At 30.3% G+C, this 27,811-nt stretch overlaps 1 protein-coding gene across 1 annotated transcript in view; it reads left to right on the forward strand.

Moving 5' to 3' along the window:
- LOC142321296 (uncharacterized) overlaps positions 1-27,573 on the forward strand; it is a 51,702-nt gene extending 24,129 nt beyond the window's left edge. Inside the window, exons 7-10 of the mRNA XM_075359293.1 lie at positions 13,277-14,171; positions 20,380-20,601; positions 22,488-22,736; positions 27,146-27,573. Coding sequence (XP_075215408.1) covers positions 13,277-14,171; positions 20,380-20,601; positions 22,488-22,736; positions 27,146-27,315 — 1,536 coding nt within the window. The 3' untranslated portion in view covers positions 27,316-27,573. The remainder of the gene's footprint in view (positions 1-13,276; positions 14,172-20,379; positions 20,602-22,487; positions 22,737-27,145) is intronic.
- Positions 27,574-27,811: the final 238 nt, after the last annotated feature.

Below are 27,811 nucleotides of genomic sequence, written 5' to 3' on the forward strand. Positions count from 1 at the left end.
GTATTATAAATAAATTTACTATTTTCATGTCATTTTTAATTTTTGCAGTAAATTATACATTATTTGTTGACATCAGTATGTAATTAGCAATAATGTTAAGTTTTAATATAACTGGAGGTTAAGAGTAAATTCCACTATTGTTTGTTGAACCGCTGACGTTCTTTCGATTATAATTACATTCATCAACGAATAATGAATAGTTCATGTTATTTAATAGACTTTTTTTGCGTTTCTAAGAAAATAATAATGGAGTTGTGACAAACCTATACGTTATCACGTCATCGGTAGCTTTTTTTAAGAATGTCGAAAAAAAGAAACACGCATTTATTTGTTTGCTAGTGTTGCAAGAAGCTTTAGGGTAAAATCAGAAAAGGTCCCGAATGCTAACAGAAGAAATTAATTGTAAACTATCTTGAAACGTAAGTTGAAAATGAAATTAATTTTTTTATCTGAAAAAGAAAATTTTTGTAAGAATCTAATCTTGTCGGGCTTTACTTGTAATTTAGAAGTCGTTCATTGTTTATCTGTAAATATTTACTTTAATTTTTATATATAATATTATTATAGTAAATTTATGCAGATGAATACAGTTTTTAAAATTTCCATAGTCAATCTAGTAGTTGTAGGTCGTCGATTTATTAAAATACTCAGTACATTACGCATTACGGACTATGTAAGTCCAATGAACAACTCTTGAAAGCATGTTTTATGAACTGTGGATTTTTCACTTTTACATGTAGAGCTATATATACTGATCATTATTCCTTCGATGTATAAAAATATATTGGAGATATATTTTATGTCTCTGAAATGTGTGAAAAAATAAACAAAATATTTTCTGTAAATGGTAGCTGCCGAACTAGTTGTAAAAAATGAATTGAGAAAAACAACAAAAATTACCTGCAATTCTAAACAAAATATATCATAAATTATTGATATTTTAATATTACCCAAAAATTAATATAATTTATGTTATTTTCGAATTGTATTCACTGAACGAATTTTTTAAAAACAGAATTTTATTTATTTTTACATTATCGCATATAAAGAATGTTTAAAACATAACATTTTTTTGTTATATCCTACGGTTGTTGAAAACAGAATATAGTCTTATTTTCTTATTTCTACCCTAACTTTCGGTAGAAAAATGAAAAAAGTAACTTAACTACTGGTTTGATTTGAACGCCAGTCTCCCGCACTAAAATCTAACATTATACCATTATCCCTAAACAAGCCACAAGTACAACGCCAGCGTAGACAGTCTTCTTCTCTAGCTAACAGACTTCAATAAAAGAAGTTTTCAGTTCTATCCAAATATATAATTTTTACCTACTTTTCGAAGAAAAGGATGATAGTACTTTCGGTCGCATGGTAAAACTGGAGGGTGAAAATTAATTTTCTTTACATTTTGAGGTATGAGGAGTACGAAAATACCATTCACTTAAATTGTGGTCTCTTATTACATATCTATTTAATCTACTGTATGTACATGTATATATATATATATATATATATATATATATATATATGCCTGTGCATAAAATTATATGGCTGAAAAATCTCCAAAACTACTAGATCAATTTCATTGAAATTTTGATATACTACAGTAGTGTATCTGAACTTGTGCATGTAAAAATTTATGAAGATTGGTTAAGTTGTTCTTGAGTTAAGCTCAACTAATGTCGAAAAAATTTTAGTGGGGCAAGTTAGAACCGTGGTGGTGTGTTAGAATGTTGCAAGATGGAAACTTGATGTTTCTTTATTTGCGGTTAGTCGTATTTCCGTAGCGTTACCCACTTTGAGGATCACAATGACTGGGTATGTGTTTTTTATGTAATGGTTATGTTGATTGTGTAGTGGTGCATTTTTCTTACGCGCTTACGTAAGAAGTCACAGTGGTGAGCAATTTGAGACTTGATGCTTGTGTGTAGGGTGTACTGGTTAATCGAACGTATGTAGTGCGTTTAACTCTGAAAATCAATGGGTTTCGATTGTGAAATAGTGAGGGTGTCGCAATTAATTTATTACTTATTTTCTTGTTACAGTATATTAACAGCTTTTTTATTCGCACAAGAGTTTTTTAATTTATATTCAAGTTTTATCCTTACCATACTGACATATTTCGATGATTTTTTTATTTATTTATTTTTTATTATTTTTTTTTGCAGAGAAAGTCTTTCTGGTAATACTAGTGAAAGCTTTTCCAGATAATTTAGATGAAAGATTTTTTAAACAAAAAATAAATTGTCTACGTAAACAATTTGAAAACATTTATCAGAATATTTTCTTACCATTGCTTGATATAGTCTGATGTCATTCTGATATTTAAAATATTTTCAAGAAAACTGGTAAAGAATAATTAATACGTGTATTCGCATTCACGTGAGCCTTAATTCACGCTTTATAGAAATTTCTTTAAACCATATATTTGTATCCTTTTTCTTATATTTTCACCTTTGCGTTCCTTCCCAGTGGTGGAATTTCCATAAACGTAATTTAGTTTTCGTAGACTAGGCTTATCTAAAATGTAAATAAAATTACATGTAATAAATACAAAATAAAAGTATGTTTATAACGACCTGGACTAAAAAATATGTTTTTTTTTTCATATTTCTGTTATATTTTGAATTTTTTTTAATAAGGTATAGATTTTTTTAAATTCCAAATAAAGGGTAAGTAAATTGATGAATTTCATCCGCTTTTAATTTAGCGCCAACTTTTAAATTCGAGATTTAAGAATTGAAAAAACGTTATTTTTAATGCTGATTAATAATGTTAAAAGTTAGATTTTAAATAGTTTTTAAAAAAGTTTTTTTTTTTTTAAGAAGTTTGTTTTATGCTGACACCAAATATACTAGTTGGTAATTTTTGGAAGAAAGGGAATTAAAGTGTCATTTATCCAAGAACTGAAAAATGTTTATAAATTATTCGTATCACGGAAACATTATGAATCGTAAAAATTCTAAGGTAGTATAAGATTAAAAAGAAATCAACGTTGAACTTTCAACTGTTTTAATGATAAACCGAACCGAATATATCTTTCAAAATTCATGTCATAACACTTTCATTCGCTCCTGTGGAGCCACCTTCGTTCATTTTGATCACTGAATCAGTCATGAATCATGTGATCAGACTTATTTATGAATTCGATTATGAGACTTCTATCTTGAAAACTCTGAATATAATAAAAATTTAGTTCCGTTATTTATTAATTTTTTTGATAGCTTTATATGATTTCCATCGTTGACCGTCTAGGATAAAAACTAGAAAAAAAGGAAATCTTTAAAATTTTTTGTTTAGTCATTGTAATCAGAAAGTTTGATAACTTATATTTTAATTATAATTCGGGCACACCAAACTTCTTATTTGCTGCATGGAAGTGCAAATAAATAGTGTGGAGGACCCTCACACATATTCTTAAAAAACTTCAGTACAAATGTTGTTTCAAACTGTACGCGATTTAATTTTTGTCCCTCTAAAATCTGTTGCTGAAATTAATTCCCAGAAAATATATCATAAAAATTCCTTTTGTCAATGAGACTGACTTCTGGTTTTTATGTTTAACTAACTACCTGTAAGTGAAACTTGTTCTTATTTGAAATTATACTTTGTAGGTAATCATTGTTTATTATTATTATTATTTGTTTGTTTGCTGTTACCATATTGCTGTTTATTATTGTCGTTTATTATTCTTATTGGCATTGTTATTATTGATTTGTTTTATTTTACTTATGTTCTTAAAACTACTAAATTGTAATTAAATAAACATTTTTAAATTGTTAATCTCTCAATATCCTGATCAAGCCGCGTACACGCGACAATATGTGCTAATAGTTAATATATTGTTTGGTTTCTTCAGCTGTAATTAATAAAAAAAAATTGTTTCATCCAAAAAAGATGCAAAGTCCTATTTGAAAATCAAAAACCTTTTTCTAAAAGGATTGTTTTAAAATTTAATTTTTGTTCTTTGAAATCATTTCCTAAAATCCATCACCAGAGTAAATTAAAAAAAGTATTTACTACTGAAAAGGTGTCTATGTAAAGTTCAAATATTCAAACGTTTCTTCAAAAGTTTTACAAATTCTATTAGCTTTAATTTTTTGTATCATAAATATCTTGAATGAATATGGATAGAAAACCAGATTTCAAATGAAACTGAACAAGCCATATTTTTAATTTTATTTAAAACATAGCTTAGACTTTACTCGGTTATACGCGGTCTTTATAAAAAGTTCCAAGACTGAGGCTCTAAGTCGATGTGGAGGATTCATCGATTGAGGTGGTGTTTTCACTGAGCTCTGTGATTTTCGAGATTTTGGATTCGTTATTTGGCTATCTTGTAATTGGACTGTACCGGGCAACTGCGGTTAGGTTTTGAAACATGATTATAACAATTGAGTTTTGGTTAGCGAACTGTATTCTTTTTATGGTGAGCATTATTTTCTCATTTCTAATAAGAACTACAATCGCTTGCCGTGACCCCCTTCAGGAGGCCTTATTAGTCATTGTATAGTTTATCATTAGTTGATAACATTGTAGTAGTTGTAATTAAGCCTTGACGATTGACTGGTAGAAATTTTATCGGGGGATACTGGTGAGTGGAATTGATTTAATTTTAAATTCATTTGTTTTATCTTTATTGGTAGGACTTTAAGTACAAGTGGGTTTGCACTTAAGCGTAGTTTTAAGCTGATAGGTACCTCCTGCTTTCCATTATGATGAAGAGAAGCAGGAGCTAGCAACAACAGGCATTGCAGTATGCATTCAGCTCCCGAGAGTTAGCCACTAGCGATTCTGCGGATGGTGCGGCAACTGGGGAAACGACTAGAGAGCGCAGGAAAAGGAATCGCTCCTCTAAAGCGAGTCATGCGAAGTCTGAGAGGGCGCAAGAAGAGAGAACAGTATGTACCCCGCATAATGAATTGGTAAAATACATGAAAGAGCTTATTAACATTACTGGTACTCTAATGAAAAATGCCGAAAAAAGTCATACAGCAAGAGAATTAAAATAACTTGCTGGAGATATGGAAAAAGTGGTCTCGGCCTTCAGAGCATTTGTGGAGTCAAAGCCATTTGAGAAGATGGAGATCAAAGAAGTGGCGTATCAGACCAGAAAAGATGGGGACATTTAGAAACGACTACGGCAGCTTGAATAAGGAGTTCACAATGATGAAATTGACACCCTAGTAGCCACCAGGTGGAGCAATGACTGGTTTTAGAGGAAGAGAGGGTTGAAAGAATCACTATTTACTGAGAGAGAGAAAGACCTGGCGGTGGTCTTTGACTTATCCAAACCAAACAGTAGGTTCTCTGAGGCTGTTCGTAAGGTGGCGCCGAGATTAAGGGACTTGGAGTCTGTGGGCCTTCACACTAGGTCAACTGATTGTCTGTGCAAGAGACGGCAATGGTCCTTCGGGGTGAGAACGTACCGAATTTTGAGAGGAAAGTGTTTGCGCTAATTATCAATTCGTCGGTGGGGGAGAGAAACATACCCCATATAAGAAAAGGAATCGGAGAGATATTCTTCCAAGCTAAGCACGACGTAGTTTTCAGTACGGAGAAAGGAGATGCAGCGCGGGTCACAAGGAAGGTTTTGGTATATGCAAGCCATCGAATGAACCACAGTTAAGGGCTATATGTTGAGAGAGAGGCTAGGAACAAGGCTAAGAGAGAACGATCAGTAAGCAGGCCTGCAATGGATAGGGCCGAAACAATAGTGGTTAAGGCAGCGAAAAACCAGGGGAAAAAAAGACTTCCGCTGACCTACTGAAGGAGATCCTCCCTCTCCGAGAGGGAGACCCGGAGATCCTATTGGTTTGTAAAGGGCAAGGAATCTTCTGATCTACGTTAAAGATGAAGCGGAAGGACCTGCTATATTATTAAGGCAGCTTCAGAGCTGCAGAGAAAGTCAGAGAAGTAAAAGTTGCTTTTAAAAAAGGGAGAGGATGAGGAGAATCAATGTACGGGATATTGATGCCCTAGCTTGTAAAGATGAGATTATCCAGGCGGTGAAAAAAACTACTGGAAAGGAGGAGGATTTGAAGCAGGCGATAAAGCTCAGAACGGCCCATTAAGGTACACAAGTGTCCTCAGTAATCATTGCAAGCGGGGCTGCGGAGCAGCTTCTGCAGAAGAGGCGTTTAAGAGTTGGAGCTATCTTCTCCAGAGTCACGGAGGATATAGATGCAGAGAGGTGCTATCGTTGCTGGGACCTTGGGCACAAAGCGTCCAAGCGTCAGGGTCCAGATCGGAAAAGAAATTGTTTCAATTGTGGGATGGAAGGCCACTTCAAGGCCGGATGCAAAGAGCCGGCAGTATGTAGAAAATATGGGGCGGAGGGCCACAGATCTGGCAGTTCGTTATGTAAGTATCGATCAAGATACTACAACTAAACGTGAATTGGTCAAGGCACTCACATGGTCTTCCATGGCCAGAGATTACGAGGCGAAACTACTAATGGTCTCTGAGCCCAATCTGGGTGTCATTAATGGAGGTGGCTGGCATGCGGACGAGGAAGTTACATGCGCTGTTGCAATGGTGCCTAGAAGGAACGTATCCGGTGGTAGAGTTAGAGGTAACGGATTTGCCTGGGTCGAGGTGGCTGGAGTATATCTCTATAGTTGCTAAGCATCTCCCAATATTCCGCTGGAGAAATTCGCTGATATGGTGGATGATTTATCAGCGAATATGAGGAAACGTAGAGGTCCAATAGTTGTATGCGAGGATTTTAATGCAAAATCCCAAGAATTGGGCTATAAATCATCTGACGCAAGTGGACGAATACTGGCAGAAGTGATGGCCTCGTTTTGCATGGTTTACACAAACCATGAAAGGATCCTGGACGAGAGAGGTCCAATGGCATGTCATGGAGGAGGGACGCTCAACGACCCAGATATGGTCGTTGGACGTGGACGAAACCGTGAAATTGGTACAGTATAATCATCGAGGTTGAGGCAGTCTCAGATACTAGAACTGCGAAGTATATTTGTGAAGAATGTGACAGAACAAGACACTGAGGATATAGAGCCCGAGATACTACACGAGAGAAGAGATGGTAGTAGAGACCTGCAGGGAGAATTGGGAAATCGGTGTGCCAAGAAGAGACAGAGACCGGTGTATTGGTGGTCACCGGAAATCGAGGCAAGTTGTATTAAATACCGGCGACAGGCCACGAGGCGAAAGAGAAGGGAAGACCCAGCAACCTATTCGAGTGATATAGCACTATGGAAGCAGGCCCGAAAACAACTTAAACTGGCGATCATCAAAGCTAACCAAGAGAGATGGAAAGAAATATTTAATGGCTTAGAAGATGATCCCTTTGGAGATGCGTATCGCATTGTGATGGGCAGACTTGAAAAAGCAATACCGAGGTTGCCGATTGCACAATCGAGGTAGTGCAAGAAGTCTTTCCTAAGGAATGGAGTTGGAAAAGAAGAGAAATCGTGGCCTTTCCTAAGTAGCTGGCAAACTTAAACCCCGGAAGGGACCGGGACGTGATGGAGTGTCGGCAGAAATTATGAAGTTACTCGTTGAGGCGTCACCACTGACGTTCCTAGAGGTGTTTGAAATTGTGATCCGCCAAGAGAAGATTCCCAGGAGCTGGAAAACTGGCCACATTGGTCTTGCTACCTAAGGAGAAGAAGGAGTATAGATCCATAACACTAATCAATACATTAGAGAAAATCTTTGAAGCCCTGCTGGCTCGTCGATTGAAAATCGAACTAGGAAGGCATGGAGGCCTCTCAGACAGCCAATTTGGATTTAGAAAAAAAAGGTCAACCATAGGAGCGATCAATAGAGTAATGGATCGGTGAATGTGGTGGTGGCGGCAGGTAACAGACACCGAAGGACTCATCCATCAGTTTTTAATGGGTCAATGCTACGGCAGAAAACCCCATACACCCAGCAGTACGAGCTGTTGGGCGTCTGGTTGTAGATTTTCCCTCCTGCTACGTAAAATGAAAAAAAAAGACTGAGGCTATAAAAACAACAAAAGAAGATTGAAAAACTATTCAAGCTTCTGCATAGTGTCGCTTCAGCGATATTACGTTAAGATCGGTTATGAAGATTGTCAAGCCCTACAGAAGTTTTCTTTTGGAATCTTTTTTAGGATATTTGAAACACTTCCTTCTATTGTTCCCCCTTCATAGGAGACTTTAGGAAATAGAAAATAGTCCGGAGGAACTATAACTGGCAAGTATGTAAGTTGATCCAGCACAGTCATCTATCGATTGGTCACCGACAACCGTACAAAGATGGTTGTGTGAGCTGGCCCATTAACACGAAGCAGAAAAAATCTTGATTTTATGAAAATGCGGTCGTAGGCAACAAATTTGTTTCAGTAAACGTTTCAGTACGGCTTGATAGATATCAACAGTAATTTACGCACGATACACAGCAATCACTAATTCACGCGTTCGACATTTTCATCGCTACAGCTGGTTACCAGCCTCCCATCATCACTATTTGTCGTCCAGTGACTTCCGAACATCATGAAAACGAGTAAACCACGCGAACGAGAAGTAGCTTCATCGCCATGTACTTGTTTTATTTTTTCAAACGTTTCCGTAGCACTTTTATCAAGCAAAAAAACAAAATTTTATGTCCGCTCATTGTTTCATTTAAAAATACGACAATAAGTATTGTCGTACTGACAATAAACAAGTACTTATAATTAGTACAAAAATATCTTCAAAAACAGATAAACAGGAACCGCTAACCTAAACCGAAAGATCTTCGCTTATATTACCAACAAGGCGTTTCTCAACAAGTTTAACCTCTCCAAAAAAATTCCACTACTATTTCCGTTTTTATAACTTTGATCCTGGATCATTTTGTATAGACTGTATAAGTATCCAATAAATTTTGCTGAAATGTTTTGGCCAATCTAGCATAATGTTCAAGTGATAGGAACAAATCAAAGTCAAATCAGAGTCGGTTTGGTTCATTCTTTTGTTAAAAATGAAGAAATCATGCAAAGAAAATTTTCTTAATAAAGGACAAACAAAATCTGAATGGATGGAACTGAGATGACTGACACAAATCCCATGGCTGGGCTGGCACTTGTCCAAGCAAGATGGAAGAAGGAGAAAGGAAACAGTCAACCCAAAGATGGACCGCCTCTGATCAGGGGATTAATAGGAAAGTTCATGGTCTAACTTAACAACTCCCCATAAAATTATTACATTTTATATTTATGTAATAAATTTTAATGTTCAGAATAATATCAGAAATCTCAAACTGTTAATTTTTTTTCATCAGACTGATATAGTGTATTCTCTATTCCTTCCTATCCTGTATCACTAACTTAGACTCATTCTCTACCTCTAACATCCTACATTCAACTATCTATTTCATATATTCAGATTTTTTAATAAATAATTTAAGAAATTGCATTTTACCAGCAAAGTACAGTAATTTACTAAAATTGATTAAAAACTTCATCGTTTAAAACTTTTTCTCTTTTTACCCATCAAGTACTTTTAATATATCTCTGTTTCTTCAAAATGGTTTCTTTAAAATGGCAATTTAATAAAAATGTAGTCACATTTTAAACTTTAGAGGCAGTTGTTTACTATTTCAGTCATTCAATTCAAATGAATTATTCTGCTTCAGTTATAATCTACCAGTAAATAATGAAATCTTTATTTTGGTACAATATATTTTTAAAAAGTAACTTAAGTAATTAAATTTTTTTTTCCTAAGCTAGTCATCATTTTCAAATTTGTTAGTTCATTAATTAACTTTTATATTAAATATCTGTATTTTATATTAAAAAAAAAACCACTTTCTGAAGAAGCAGTGAACTGTGAAAATATTCAACAGGAATAAAAGAGAACACCAGTAAGTGATTGATGAAATATTTAATTCAATTGTAAAATTCTAATTTTTGTATTCCTTTTATAATATGATTCAGTAACCATTCATTTCTTAAAAGTTCTATAATAATGCATCTTTATAGGGGTAAAAATTTAATTTCTGCTGTCTGCATAATACTTTTCTACTTCCTTCCAGTCACACAAGTTTCATTTATATGCAGTACATGGCAATGAAAACAAAAACTGTTCTTAAAACTTCATTGTTGACTGTTTTCTTTTCTTACACCGCAACCATTTGACCAAAATGAAATCTACAAATTCATAAAATTTTACAAAAATACCTATTAAAGAAATGGTACATAAACTGAATATATTATTGATTTAGCATCAATTCAACAAATGTACTACACGCTTTTTGATTTCTTCATCATGAAACCATACTGATATTATTTCTTTAATCAAAGTCAGTTTCTATGGTAAAATCCTTTTTTGAGAATCATTTTTTTTACTATTGCACAAAGAATTTCAATTTGGTTTAAGTCTGGGGAGTTGCCAGGCCACGGGAGCACTTTAATGCTTCGTTCACAGAAAATGTTTTCGTCCTTTAGTATGGCGTAGCACCAAATTTTGTTGCTCCATTGCCTATTAGGAATTTGTTTTGATTTTGTCACAACCCTTTCCTTCAGAGTTTTGATATATCCATCACTTTTCAACATATCATCTAATGGAAGTAATGAGTAAGGGCCTTTAAATGAGAAACAATCTAAAATATATTTTTCAGAGGATGTTTAACTGATTGCTGAGTAGGAGCCAGTGATATATTTTCATCTAATGTTTTTCTAACCTATGGAACCCTGTACCTCTGAACATAAAAATAAGACTCATCGGAAAAAATAACATTTTTCCAGTTTTCTTTGGTCCAGTTAGCATCTTCTTTGGCCCACAAGAGCCTCTTTTGCACATTGCTAGTGTTAAAAGCTAGTGATGAGCTTTCCTCCAATTGCAAGAATTTGGTATCTTACAGTTATTACTTCTAAATTTGTTCCACTGGCTGCTAATTCTTAATTTAAATCCACAGCAGATAATTTTACTTTTTCTCTCTGTTATAACCAATCCTATGTTTGAGTTATTTTTCTTTTACATCCACATTTGCCTTTCCTTTGAGGTGAAAAGGAACCAATTTTTATAAATTGTTTTAAAATACAAATAGTATTCACTGTCCCTAGTCCAACACCACACTCAGAAGCTACTTGCCATTGTGGCATACTGGATGCTGAGAAAGAGAGATAATTTTTTAATGCTTTCTTGGAGTTATGTCCATTATTATATATTCAAGACACACAGAACAAAAAATATGAAAATATAATTTTTTAATAAAAAATGAAATAAAATTTCACAAAATTTACAACATGAAGACTGCTAAATAACCAAAGAACAATAACCTCACATAACACAGACAACTTAAAGAATGAGTGTGGTCAAGTAGTGCAGCCACAACATAGAGATGAACAATACAATTCCCTGTCTTCAGCTTAATTTATATGGTACTAAGATATAAGATTTTCTAACAAATATCCTATCAGTATAAGACTATGAGCCCTAAACGCTTTTAAGAAAACATTGTTCTGGCATTGATAATAGATAAAGATAACAGATAAAATTTGTTGTAATGATTCATATTGAAATTAGGACTGATGGTTATTACTATAGATTATAATAATAGCTATATTAGTAAAAGCTTTAACACATGCAAGTAAATTTGTACATTATGTGATGATATTTATATTTTATATTTATTGTACATTTATAATTTATGAAAATGTAATATTATAATGACTGTAAAACCCACAATATAATCTATAAGGACATGTCAGTTGCTCTTATTATCTTTATGGTATTCGATTTGCTGATGATATAGTAATTCTAGCCGAGAGTAAAAAGGATTTAGAAGAAACAATGAACGGCATAGATGAAGTCCTATGCAAGAACTATCGCATGAAAATAAACAAGAACAAAACAAAAGTAATGAAATGTAGTAGAAATAACAAAGATGGACCACTGAATGTGAAAATAGGAGGAGAAAAGATTATGGAGGTAGAAGAATTTTGTTATTTGGGAAGTAGAATTACTAAAGATGGACGAAGCAGGAGCGATATAAAATGCCAAATAGCACAAGTGAAATGAGCCTTCAATAAGAAATATAATTTGTTTACATCAAAAATTAATTTAAATGTCAGGAAAAGATTTTTGAAAGTATATGTTTGGAGTGTCGCTTTATATGGAAGTGAAACTTGGACAATTGGAGTATCTGAGAAGAAAAGATTAGAAGCTTTTGAAATGTGGTGCTATAGGAAAATGTTAAAAATCAGATGGGTGGATAAAGTGATAAATGAAGAGGTATTGCGGCAAATAGATGAAGAAAGAAGCATTTGGAAAAATATAGTTAAAAGAAGAGACAGACTTATAGGCCACATACTAAGGCATCCTGGAATAGTCGCTTGAATATTGAAAGGTCAGGTAGAAGGAAAAAATTGTGTAGGCAGGCCACGTTTGGAATATGTAAAACAAATTGTTAGGGATGTAGGATGTAGAGGGTATACTGAAATGAAACGACTAGCACTAAATAGGGAATCTTGGAGAGCTGCATCAAACCAGTCAAATGACAGAAGGCAAAAAAAAAGGTATAAAATAAAATACATGAACATAAAATATTTATTTTATAGAAGGTCATTTTGTTCATGAGTGAACAATTTATTCAAATCAGTATAAATTTAACAGAAATTCCAAACTGTTATATTAGCTATACTTCTTTACATTCTTAAATATCAAACAAACAAAATTTCTATTTACATTGTATCAGTAGAACAGTTTTTTTTTACATTAAATATTATTACTGCAATAATAATTATGTAGTTGTATAAAGTTCCACTTACCAACAATTTTTAAATATATTTCCAAGTACTTTCGTATTGGAAGTATATTTAAAAATTGTTGGCAAGTGGAACTTTAATTTATACAATTGTATTAATACCAACGATGCCAAATGCTTAAAAAACTAAATGTAAACAACAATTAAGTAAATTATGATTAAGATTCAAAGCTGAAGATTATAAATATAACAGATAGTTTAGAACTTTTGATCTAAGGATAAAAACACATCTCTGTTGATGAATTCTCTTTTGTTACTCTATTTGGCAAATGAACTCCCAAGTAGAGTAACTGAATACAGTTATTATTGATAATTCAGAAAATAGAGTAAAAGTAAAGTTAATTAATTTAACAGGAAAATTTAATTGATATAAATAATGATTAATAGAATAGTAAACAAATAAGTTGTAGGTAAATTTCTGATAGTCAAGTACGTAGGTTAGTTATAATACGTATTTGGCTGTTATTATATTTTTATTATTACTGTTTCTTTTATTATAGTAATATATAGAGTTTTTTTTCAATTACAGATGGCTGTTTCTTTCATATTTGATGGCTTATGGGTCAACATAGCAATCATTTTTGCAGTTTTATTTGCTATAATTTATGTATTTTCTGTGTATCGTTTCACTTACTGGAAAAACAATGGAATTCCTTATATTTCTGGAACATTTCCTTTTGGTTCTATTGGCAATTTAATTTTTCAAAAAACCAGTTTAGTCGAAATATTTCTTGATTTTTACAACAAAGCTAGAAATGAAAAATACATTGGGTTTTACTCATTTTTTGAACCACAAATTGTGATAAAAGATTTAGCAATTATAAAGGATGTATTAGTAAAAGATTTCAGTAATTTTGTTGATAGAGGTGTTTATTTAAATGAAGCTGTTGATCCGTTATCAGCTCACCTCTTTGCCCTTGAAGGATTAAAATGGAAGAATCTTCGAGCAAAGCTTAGTCCAACATTTACCAGCGGTAAAATGAAGATGATGTTTCCTACTACTAAAGAATGTGCTGAAGAACTAAAAAAATATGTTGAAAAATTATCATCAAAAAGTGATATTATTGATTTTAAAGATGTTACCGGTCGTTATGGATTAGATGTTATATCCAGCGTAGCCCTTGGATTGGAAGGAAATAACTTCAAAAACGAAAATACTGATTTGAGAAAAGTAGCAAATATGGTTTCAGCTCCCTCAACTCTACAGATGTTAAGAATTACACTATCTCTTTCTGCTAAATTTATTGCAAAATTAATGCAGATGAGATTTGTACCAAAAGCTGTTGAAGATTATTACATGTATATTGTCAAAGAAAACACAAAATATCGTGAAAACAATAATATCAAAAGAGATGACTTTATGCAGCTTCTAATAGATCTGAAAAATAATAAAGAATTTCAAAATAATGGAGAATTGAAAAAAGGTAACTAACTACTACTAATAATAATAATAATAATAATAATAATAATAATAATTATAATAGTGGTTCATATGGTTGAATGACTTCAACCATATGAGAAGTGACAACAATATTATAAAAAATTAAAATCTAAAAAGAAGGATAAATAACAAAAATAAGTGCATGCAATATCAAAAAGGAGACAAAAACCTCTGTTACAATAACATTAACTAAATTAATAAACAAAATCTTATTTATAATTGTACGTATATTACCAGGCTTCTGTTTATTACCTACTTAGGATAACACAATACACCCATAAAAGATACAAAAAATAATAATAATACTTTGGCTTATAAAAACAAAAGATAAATGTAAAAATAAGAAATAAGCCTGAATTACAACAATTGTAAAATAAATCAGTATAGCAAATAAATAAAATTAAGTTATATAAATTAATTGGAATCTGCTTCCATTGCCTGATCTCTTTACACTTCATCCTTAAAAAAATCCAATTTATTTCTATGTTAATTTACATAGTTAAAACTGATGGATAAAATACATAAATAAAATTTATAGATATATTACGATGTTGTAAAATTAATCAATAAATTACATTCTTCAATTTCCTGTGCTCTTATTAAGAGGCAACTAATACAATTCAATTTAACATACGAAAAATAATAATAACATTAAAAATAATATTTATTTATAATCTTATTAATATACATTTGTTATTTTATTAACAACATTGAAATTATTGTACCTAAAATCCTAGACTGTTTTGCTGTGCATACTTACAACAACCCATTGTTATTGAAAAAAATTACTGCTTGTCAATAATGTTTAAAATTAACAAATAAAGTAATAATAGTGAAATAAAAATAACAAAAATTCAATATGTTATTACTGAATTAAATGTTACTTGCATTGCCAAGCTTTATAAATACTTGTTGAAAATGGTTAAAAAGTAATGTGACATGCAATAAAATATAAATGAATCCATGAAATGTGAAAATAATATAAAATTAATAAACAAATACTGAAACTACTGTATCTACCATCCAGACATCTTAGCTATACACATTTTGAACGACTCAAAATTAATTTAAAAAGATAAAGAACAAACATGAAAAATAGTTACATAAATCTCTGTTTTAAACAATAGTGTACAAAATTTTTTTTCTAATTTTGAATTAATTTGTACTTCTTTACAATACTTGTTTAGAACAATCTAAGATTTGCCATTTAAAAAATCTTAATTCATTGAAATTTAATTTGCTTTTGTAAAAAATGTTTAAATCTTATTTTCATAAAGTATAGGGCACAAAGCTAAAAAGTCAGCAACATCCTCTTCCCTTTTTTGTACAGGAAACAAATTTCAAGCTTGCTATGTATGAAGAATATTTATTGTGGTTGATTGCTTCTATTCTTGCTTTAAAAAGACAGTTTATTAAATTTCCATTGTAGCCACAAATATAATCTAGATTAATAATTCATTCACTATAAAAACACATCTGCAGTTGTTATAAAATTTTACTTTATAATCTCTTTTCAGATTATTTTTAATTATAGATATAATTTCATTAATTTTTAACATCTCTAAGCTTCATAAAAGTTGAACCCACATCATTTTCATTGAATCTATCTTGTCATTCTTTATATAAATAATGTTTTTTTATGTCTATTATTTCTCTTAGAAGAATGTTTGTATATCTGTTTGAATTTAAACCAATAACTTTGTTAATATAATTTAGGTATAACTTCATCAAGGAAAACTAAAAGTAAATATGTTCAAGTAATAACTTGTAGTTAAATATGTTACTTGGTAAATTAAATTACTTTTTTCTTCTAAAAAAATTGTTGCATCTTGTCTTAAATTATCATACATTTATAGAACCCTAACTTTAGTTCCATAACATAATATTGCCTGTACCACACACCAAACAATTTTTTTCTTTTCTAAATATTAAAAATTATGTCATTAAAGGTGTTCAAAGGTAGCTTAGGTTTAGAAAACTTTCTTGCAAACCCCACCCCATTGATAACAATGATGTATAATTAATTTCCAAATGCTTGTAATTGTTTGTTACTTTAGGCTACATGCTTCTGAACCACCAATTTTCATGATTGGCATATTTACCACCATTTCTAAAAATCATAACCTTGTACTTATCAAGACTGAGTTCCAAGTACCAAACTGAACAATATTCAACCAGGTTAATGATCTTCTTTTGCAATAAAAGTCTGTCCAAGGCTAACAAGACCACATCATAATCCTCATGTGTGACTACACCATCAATCTTCCCACCATCTAAATCATTTAAAAACACAGAGAATGATAATTTTAGTTAAATTGATAATAATGATAGTTTTAATGATAATAATAATAGTTTTTTTTCAAAACACTTTACTTTTAGAAAAAATTTTAATATAATTAATAGTTTTATTTGTTTTTTTTTTATCTATCATGCTACAAAATTCATATATTTTTATTTAGTTAAATATTAATTTTTTTATTAATCATCCTGTTATAATGATATGAACTCGCGGCTAGTGCTCAAGACTTCTTTTGCTAGCTGCATCAGAGATGAATATGGTGAATAAAATTGTATATGTAATTTTCTATTCACAGTACATAAATTATAAATTGCAAATAGCTGCTCTAATACTTGTACACATACCTTTTATTAATGCCATCATTTTAGATGATTTTCTCTGGCACAGAGTTTATAAAATAAAGCTTATCAATTTATATAATCAATTGCTGCGGACAAGACCACTACAAATAACAAATCTTTAGTCTTTTTACACTTAGCTTTATTCTGATATATTTGTAAAGATATTATCTATCTTGGAATAGTTCTTTCTGAAACTTACCTGAAAAATTCTTTCAGCAATTTATTCTTATCAATCCAAGACAGACTTAAAAGAATCTAGCACCCTACCTGTTTCAAAAATCTTGTTGTAAACAACCAAAAATTTGTTCAAACATTTTTTTGGAAGCATTTTTAAAAAATTCATAATAGATACTGTCATCTCTGGATGCTTTTTTTATCCTTCACTGTAGTTACAGAATTTCATATGCAAAATTCCTTAAATCGAAATCACTAAAAGGTGTATCTAATTCAATATACAATACCTACCCTTCTGTATAAAAAAATTTTAGTAGCAATATCTACAAGTATTAATGAATTTTTAAAATAATTTAACCAGTACCTCCAATTTTTATCTTCATCTGCAGTTTTTACTCTCTTACACATTCCTCTGTTACCAAATTAGCTAAACTAATATAACCCACCAATTTAGTTCATTTCTTCCACAAATTGTTCTCCTTTCATGCCTTACTTAGAATTCTTCATTTTGAATTTTATCAACCCATTTAATTTCCAATATCCTCATCAGATTTCAAATGGTTTTTCATATTAATAAGTGCTATGCTCCAAACAAAATTTTCAAGAACTTATTTCCAATTCTGAGGTCTAAATTTTAATACTTGCAAATTTTTTTAGCATATGTAAGTTCTTCTTGCCTGTGTCAGTCTGCTTTTTATGTCTGTATTATTCAGTCACACTTTTTAATTTTACCATTAAATACAATAAAATTCTACAATTACCGTATATTTTATTTGTTGACATTTAATTTCTTACTACTATCTTCCTTATTATCTTCTTATTATTTCATTATATGTATATCAATTGTATTTATTTTATAAAATTTAATAAGCGCTTAATAACTACATAATTTATGTAAAAATTTAATTATCAGATGATTATGTACAACATATATACTTTGTACTGCACGATTTTTATTTACATAGATTACAACTTAAAATGTGTCACATCTACATTTACAAAAATTAACAAAAAATCTTCTTTAAGAAGATATTTATTTCCACTTCTATTTTCTTTTTGTTACACACTGGTGTGTAATATTTACGAAAAAGGGGACGTTCTGTCAGACTTCAAAAAGAGTGTTATAGTCATGATACCAAAGAAGAATAACTGATAACTGTGAAGAACACAGAACAATTAACTTAACTAGTCATGCATCAAAAATCTTAACTAGAATTCTATACAGAAGAATTGAGAGGAGAGTGGAAGAAATGTTAGGAGAAGACCAATTTGGTTCAGGAAAAGTATAGGGACAAGGGAAGCAATTTTAGGCCTCAGATTAATAGTAGAAGGAAGATTAAAGAAAAACAATTGAACATACTTGGCATTTATATACATAGAAAAGGCATTCAATAATGTAGACAGGAATAAAATGTTCAGCATTTTAAAAAAGTTAGGGTTGAAATACAGAGATAGAAGAACGATTGTTAACATTTACAAGAACCAAACAGCGACAGTAATAATTGAAGAACATAAGAAAGAAGCTGTAATAAGAAAGGTAGTCCTAGGAGTCCCAGGGATGTTCCCTACCCATGTTACTTTTCAATCTTTAAATAGAACCAGCACTTAATGATGTTAAAGAACAATATAGGTCCGGAGTAACAGTAGAAGGTGAAAGTATAAAGATGCTACTATTTGCTGATGATATAGTAATTCTAGCCGAGAGTAAAAAAGATTTAGAACAAACAATGAATGGCATGGATGAAGTCCTACGCAAGAACAACCACATGAAAATAAACAAGAACAAAACGAAAGTAATGAAATGTAGTAGAAATAATGAAGATGAACCACTGAATGTGAAAAAAGGAAGATAAAAGATTATGGAGATAAAAGCATTTTGATATTTGGGAAGTAAAATTACTAAAGATGGACGAAGCAAGAGCGATATAAAATGTCGAATAGCACAGGCGAAACGAGGTTTCAGTCAGAAATATAATTTCTTTACATCAAAAATTAATTTAAATGTCAGGAAAACATTTTTGAAAGTATATGTTTGGAGTGTAGCTTTATATAGAAGTGAAATTTGGGCAACCGGAATACCTGAGAAGAAAAGATTAGAAACTTTTGAAATGTGGTGCTTCAGGAGAATTTTAAAAATCAGATGGATGGATAAAGTGACAAATGAAGAGGTTTTGCGACAAATTGATGAAGAAAGAAGCATTTGGAAAAATATAGTTAAAAGAAGAGACAGATAGGCCACATATTAAGGCATCCTGAATAGTTGCTTTAATAATGGAGGGACAGGTAGAAGGAAAAAATTGTATAGGCAGGCAACATTTGGAATACATAAAACAAACTGTTAGAGATGAAGGATGTAGGGGGTATACTGAAATGATACGATTAGCACTAGATAGAGAATCATTGAGAGCTACATCAAACCAGTCAAATGACTGAAGACAAAAAAAAATATCTGAATTGTTATTTGATATAATATTTATATTTGAAAACATGGTTGCAACATTATTCTCCAATAACTGCAGCAAATTTATACTTAACATTTCTAAATGACAGCCATATAAATGTTTAATTGATTAATATTTTGATAATTATTATTTTTAGAAAATACATTGGTATTAATCAAATTATTATGCATTTTTTGGCAAATAAATGATATATGATCTGTCTAAATATGATTTCAAGAAACAAACAACCAAGTTGTGGTTGAGTTTGTTAGTTTATAAAAAAAGTTTAAAGATTTACTTTTGTTTGATACTTTTTATTTTTGAAAACTTTAATCGTCCTATTTTTTAATTAATTTTAGAATTAATTGCACACATTCCTGAAGTGACCTATATAATATAATACACTGATAACAATAAAAGACTTATTTAAGAAATATTTTTTTGAACTAGTTTATAATTCTTTCAGAAACTAATAAAGACCTAATTTATTAAATTATGTATTATTATTTATTTGAATGTTTTTCTAATGTTCTTTTTATTGTCATTTTTCTACCAAATATTATCTTTCTGTCTGAAGTTTCCTGTCTACCATTTATTATTATTATTCTCTTTTTAAAATTTGCCTATTTTTTTCAACTGAATCTAGCATTGCAGTATTTTGTAGCCTGTGCCTAAAATTTGTTCAAATTGTCCTGAGGATGTTAGAATACGAGAAAGCTATGTGACCATTGAATATCACTTTGTATGATGTAGATAACCTTTTAAGTAATTCAAGAAATGGATAATACTTCTTTCAGATATTTATTTATCCTATTATTATTATTATTATTACTTAAGTTTTAATTGATTTTTGTTAAATATGATAATGTTTTCCAAAAAATGAATTGTACAATGTTTATCAACATGCTTTAATATTAATAAAATTCTTTTCAACAGACAATCAGGTAAATTTAACCCTAGAAGAAATGGCAGCACAGTCATTTGTTTTTGTTGCGGCCGGATTTGAAACAACCTCTGTTACATTGGGTTTCTGCCTGTATGAGTTGGCTTTGAATCCTCATATTCAGGATAAACTAATAGATGAGCTCGATGAAGTAGGATCTGATTTATCTTATGATGTTCTCAATCAGCTTCCTTACTTAGATATGGTCATAAGTGGTAAGTTAAAAAAAAAAAAATTATATTCCTACAAAGTAAGTGCGCTTTGTAAAGTATCACTAAATTTAAACTGTTGATCAATTAAAACTCATTTGAAATTTTTTTAAGATGCCTTTCAGCAATACATTCAAACTTTGCTTACAATAAGCCCTGTTTAAAGAAAATAGGCTTTCAAAAGAGGTGATATACCTACCAATACAGTCAATATGCCATTCATATTTCACTGAATGAGACAGGGGTGAGTTCAGTATTCTTTTGTTGATATTGAGCAATTTATAAATTTGGATTTTTAGATTTAAAAAAGTTAATAAAATAAATATATTGTACTGTATGTAATTCATAATACTTTATTGACTTGAAATGATATAATTGGAAAAATAATATTAAAGAAAAAATTTGTGAAGTTTTATAAAAAATAAATAATGAATTCAGAATATCCTTATACCAAATTAGTTAAGATGAATGGGTTCTGGATAAACAGAATTACTCCGTATTACAATTTAGTTTTTTATAAACAATCTATAAACAAGTAAAATGTTACTACTTGTTTGCTTATTAGGAAATAATTCAATTTGAATATTTTCCATAAATAGAGTGTATTTTCTGTTACTGAATGTATAAGCAGCACTTATTTGGAATTCTTGAAATCAGGTGATACTCAAAGTTCAACAGTGTTGTCACCAGCTGCAGTACATAGTTATTAATTTACTTTAATTTTTTTATTATTTAGAGAAACAGTTTAACTTAGCGTAAAGATAATATAATAATTTTTATGATGCTATTTTAAATACTTTCTTTTGCATGTGTTTTAAATTATAATAATTAATAGTTTTATTTTACAATCAGTTAAATATGGCATCTTAAGGAAGTTTTCACTACTGAAACTTTTAGTAATCTTTTAATAAAACAAAATTTACCTTTAATATTTATTTTCTGTGTCTTATAATAACAAAGATAAATGTTATACATAGTAATACAAATTTAATTATTTTTACTAAAAATACATAGCTCTGAATAATAACATCTACCATATTTAGCCAATGAAAAAAAAATTAGATAACTTAATCTTTAAACAATAAAATTCCTTTCTATAAAATATTAAAACATTTTCAGAATAGTTAGTAATTCAACGGTTTTCCATTTAAACAACAATCTTAGCCAGACTTTTTATCAGGCATACACAAGATTTTATTACAGAAAAATTTGAGGCCAAAGACTATAAAGAAAAATCTATTTACAGGAGAGCGACAGTAGAGGTGTGGAAGGCATTCCATGCTGGTGATGTATGGTTAAACCAGCATTTTTACATTTTTTACGTACTTTATAAAGAGCACATTAAAAATCATTCTTTTTTTTTACATTTGTAAATATTTTTTTTTAAATATAGAGTAATAGTGCAGGTTTTATGATTACTTATAAGCAGAAGTTACCATCAAAATAATTGTTGAGCAAATTAATTTTAAGACCCTTAAAGTAAAAGGGTGGTGAGATTAATATTTTCTCTTTATATTTTATAATTAAAAATCTGTTCAGTATTTGTTTTTAAAACTACATAATGAACTAAAAACGCATTTGTTTGTTGACATAAGAATTTTACAAAATTAGCAAGTAAATACAAATTGAAAAGCTAGCAAAGTATTTTTCTAATATAATAATATTCTAACATTGTCTGTCGGTTCCATACTTATAAAAGACAAAACTTTATAAAATAAACATTATAAGTCAAACAACAATAATATTGATTTCTACCATGCACAAAATGCAAAAGTGAAAATAAAATCGCTTTAAAAAATATTACTCTAATATCAGGTTATTTATTTGTAAAATTTTATAATATCATTATCATCTAAATTTATTACTGTTCTACAATAATTATTTTTCAACAGAGACTCTAAGAAAATATCCTCCAGTTCCAACTCTACAGCGACAAAGTTTAAAAGACTACACTCTTCCTGGTGGAAAAATAACTAAAAAAGGGACATTATTTGTTATTTCTGTTATTGGAATGCATCAAGATCCAAATTTATTCCCTAATCCTGAAGAATTTGATCCTGAACGGTTTAGCAAAGAAAATATTCACAAAATACAACCATATAGCTACTTACCATTTGGAGAAGGCCCAAGGATTTGTATTGGTAAAAATATTATTCTTATATTATTTTATCACTTAAATGCATTTGAGATATGTACACACAAATACATGAATATAGGCATTTGTGCATCTGCATGTGTGGATGTGTATCTGTGTGCACACACATTGCATGCATATGTTACACATACTGTATACATATATAGTACTTGTAAAAAGTGGAAAGTAATTGTTTTCTATCATAAACTTCCTTCTTGGTCAATCTATCTGTTTACTCAATGTCTACTTTGCAGAATTATTCAAATTTATACATATTAATTTATTAATATAACTTAATTATTAAAATAATACTAAATTATACAGTTGGAATCAGCCAATTTAGTATGGCAATATATACAGTTTTGCTGACAGTTAATGTACTGTTGTTTTCACAAATCTGTCCAGAGCTTTGAAGCCTATAGTCATCATAGAACACTGGTCAAGTGACTATCATACATTTATTAATGAATGCCTCAATAAAATAATGATTCTGTAAATATGACATAATGTGCCTTCAGACACTACTTGACTATAGAAATAATTATAATTATGAAGAAATTATAATGTTTCAACTAATCAATCGATTTTTATAGGGTCAAAAAATTTAATAATAATATTTCTGTTCTGAATAAGATACTTGTGGCTGGCCACATACTGTAAAAATTTCCAAAAATGTGAAAAGAGTTAGACTGGCTGTACGGTAGTCTATGTTGTAGAAGCTGTACAGTTTGGCTACTGAGTCTATATATTTCTGCTGTGTAGTAACAGAAGATGTGTTAGACAGAAATGTTAACTAGAATTACAATTCTTCCTGTTAAAACTCAACAAATGATTCAGAAATTAATGCCTGATACACCAGAGAGAATGTTACATCAGCTTGTTAAAAAATGTTTCTCACCAACAAATTTTTTTCATCAGATGAGCCCATTTCAATTTAAGCAATTATGAAAATTAACACAACTTCAGATAATAACACCAGAGAATTCCAATTTATTGCATTAACCAACCCTCTCTCTTTTTCCTGTTTAGCCTCCGGTAACTACCGTTTAGATAATTCTTCAGAGGATGAATGAGGATGATATGTATGAGTGTAAATGAAGTGTAGTCTTGTACATTCTCAGTTCGACCATTCCTGAGATGCGTGGTTAATTGAAACCCAACCACCAAAGAACACCGGTATCCACGATCTAGTATTCAAATCCGTGTAAAAATAACTGGCTTTACTAAGACTTGAACGCTGTAACTCTCGACTTTCCAAATCAGCTGATTTGGGAAGATGCGTTAACCACTAGACCAACCCGATGGGTTTGCATTAACCAACCCTGCATAACTAAAAGAACACAGTGTAGTATGTGTCAGTAAATTTTAAATACTGGGATCTTACCATTTTGAGATAAGAGCCAGTTACCATAACATCTGAATGTTAAGTATCCTTACTGAATGACTTTTCCTAAAAGACCTCACTGATAGTTACTTATCAAAGTAATGTTGGCATCAAACTGGGGCCACATTTCACATGTAAGTCTCAATGCAGACTGCTCAGGAAATGTTACTGGCAAAGGTTATCTCTTGTAGTCTAGCCTGCATACTCAGTCAGTTTAACTTTGCATAATTATTTCTTTTAGACTGTATAAATCATAAGGAAACTGACCTAATACCACCAAGAAATTGACGAAATCCATCAGAGATAGTACTCAGTGTTGGATGTCTTGCACAAGCATACTTTTTCTAATTATGCAAAATTTTACTGAACTGAAATTGAAAATAAAATTATGAAAGATTAAGCTTTTATTTGGGTTTTACAGTGTAATGTATATTAAGATTACGTATTCACTTTTTACCTGTTTTCAATAATTATTTCACTGTTTAGAATGATCATTGCTTATTAGTCTAATAATTGAATTATTAGTATTTAATTTTAAAAACTAAAAACCAGTTAAACACATCAAAATCTGTTTAATCTATTTACCTAGTTTAATAATTTAACAGTTAAATTATTAAACATACTGTCAATTTTTTAACCTTTAAAGATATCGTTATTTTCTTTACTTAAGGATTAATGTTGTATAAGGAAGAAATAAGGACGGCCATACTAACCGTCTAACTCTCATTACATATATAAGTGAAGTTTTGCTAACTTCCCCAAGCACAATTGCTAAGTACCAGCATCTAAAGACAAGCACTTAGGGTAATAACAAAATGTTAAAACCACCCCTACAGTAGGTATGCTAACTATCATTGGTAATATCCCACTTTCTCATTCAATCCAATAAATAGTAGTAATTGTATAATATGAGAAATTGATGTGGAGCAATCAGAAGATAAGTTAGGTGAATATACAAAATATATTTCTGAAAAAAGTCAAAGAACCTCAGTCAATTTTACATATCACAACTAAAATAGAATTTATGGCTACATAATAGGAACCCTCTTGAATCTTTCAGTATTAATAGTTGTTTAGATATGTGTGCCTACACTATAGGCCAGAAAATATCTTGTTCTGAAATTTCTAATTTTTTAAAGGCATGAGTGGTGCTTCAATAAAAATAGCTGCTTGTACGTCTGTATAGACTGTTTATTGATTAACTTTTGAGTTGCTACTGGAGCAGAGAATAAATACAGTAGTCTTTTCTTATTCTACTACCAAGCAGGAAATGACAATAGATTCTGATGGAAAATTATTGGCAATGTAAAATATGCTAAAAAACTTAATAAGTCTTGAGTCTTTAATGTTGATTACTGTGGTAGCATTCAATGTTCAAATCCCAGTCAGGAAAGGTATTTTACACACTCTACAAAGTTTCATTATCATCCATTAGTAACTTTAAGTGGTTGCTAAGTCTGTTGTAGCTTGACAGCAATATGTCTGTTGTTGCTGCTGTATAAATAAATATATATTTATTTATACAGCAGCAACAATCCATCCACCCACCCTTTGGTTTTTGAACTGTGGTTTATGGGTATTTGAATCCAGATCTTCCCAAGAGTATCACAATTAAATGAATGGTTATAATTTTATGCAATGATTTTAAAAAAAATTGTTCCTGAAGGATCTGTCATAGTAATGGATAACGTACCATACCATTGCCTGAAAACTGAAAAAATTCCAAACCTTTTGATTTGAAAATCGGGAATTTAAAAATTCCCAATTTGATATAGGCAAAAGTCAAAGACTACATAATCTACTGATAGGTGTTAATAAATTTATTCGAAAAATTGTATTCAACAAATAAAGAAGAAAAAAAGCATGGGAAGTGGTCAGTTTGTGTGAAAATATTATTGATGTTATTGTGACAAATTTGGGAAACTATGACAATAATTCAACAGAAAGCAGCGTATTGGGTATTGAAGAAATACAGTGAGGTAACAAAAATTTTTTTCTGTTTTACTTGAAGAAATGTTAATACAGCGGTAACATGCCTTCTTAGAATTTTTATTTTTAAGCTAAATATATCATCACTTTATAAGAATTTTCAAATTTTTGTATTATCAGTTATTTTTACTTCACGCTTATGTTAAAAGTAAAAAGAAGTGTTTCTTTCTCAAATGGATTGCACTGAATTAAATTAAATTAGAATCATCATACTGTTATGTTTTGGATTGCTGCACACTTTCATGAAAGAAATTTTATAGTAACCACATTAATGTTAATCTACTCTTGACCACACTAATTTTTTGTAATTATTATATAATTGTACCAACTCTCTCCCACTTCAGTCCCGAAGAAATGGGAAAAAACAAAACAAGCATAAAATACTAAAAACTGTATAAATTTTTAATCATTTGCATGTTTGAATAGTAATTATAACAAGATTTAAATGTAATTAATACTAAACTGTCCAGTTATTTTTCAAGGTTGGTTTAGCAGAGGTAGCTAGATTGTATTACAGACAGTGCAACGTCACTTTGTCTCTTGCTATTTTTTTTATGCATTCCACTATTATATAATTTGTGCTTTGCCAACAATGACTACTAATAGGCACTAAAAGGTACACAAAATAAAATTGTAATGATTAACAGGCACTGTAATATGATACAGTGTTATGGTGTCATGTTACTATATTAACAATCATTGCTATTGCTTAGATGGCTAACAATGCCTATAACTGCAACATTCCTCTAACAATCAGAAACAAACTTTAAAACAATAACAGCAAACTATAGTAAAATTTATTAAACATTCAAAATAAAGCAGACACTGGTGTAAAACTTCCACCCTTATTACACTGTGAAATTTAATTGCAATCTACTTTATTTTTTATTCACAAAAATTACTATATTAGTTACAAAACAAAAACTGAAATCTTTAATCTGTAATATTTCAGTATTTATTTTTTTTTAATTGTAAGAGAAATTAATTTTTTTATTATAAACTTTGTTTACATATTATATAAAAGGAAATTTTATTTTCAATAGGTATGCGATTTGGAAAGATGCAAATTAAGTTGGCACTTGCTTCACTTTTATCTCAATTTAGATTTGAAACATCTGTGAGAACTCCAATTCCATTTAAAATAGAAAAGAAAACATTTACTTATAATGCTGAAGGTGGTATGTGGCTCCAAGTCATACAACGAAAGAAATAATATTAAAATGACCAGACCTTGTGAAGTAATAAATATTACATTAGCTCAAAATATAGAATATTAATCAGAGAAATAATGTTATCGATCAAAATAATATAAATATTTCAAAGTAGTGTAAGTAAACAACTAATTTGTTACCTCTTTGTTGTTTTTATTTAAAGTACTCAAATTGTTTGTTATTTTTCTGTAATAATAAAAACACTGTCTTTTCCAAAAGAACTCTTTCTTTTGGATGTTCTCTCTAAGCGTTAAATATCAATACAATGACTGAACTTAATTATTTCATTTTCCCATTCTCATGATTTCCTGTTGGGTCACACATCCCTCTGAAAAATACCCACTTCTCTTCCATTACTATCTTCATTTCAACAGTTTTCTCTTGAGTTCCTCAGTAACATATCACCTCTTCATGGGTTTCCTTCTATGTCTGCTGCCTTTTATACTCAAAAATTATTTTTGTTCGCTCCCAACCTGCAATCTCTTTGAAGATCCAAAT

The sequence above is a fragment of the Lycorma delicatula genome, chromosome 3 (assembly GCF_047948215.1).
Source record: "Lycorma delicatula isolate Av1 chromosome 3, ASM4794821v1, whole genome shotgun sequence".
Lineage (NCBI taxonomy): Eukaryota > Metazoa > Arthropoda > Insecta > Hemiptera > Fulgoridae > Lycorma > Lycorma delicatula.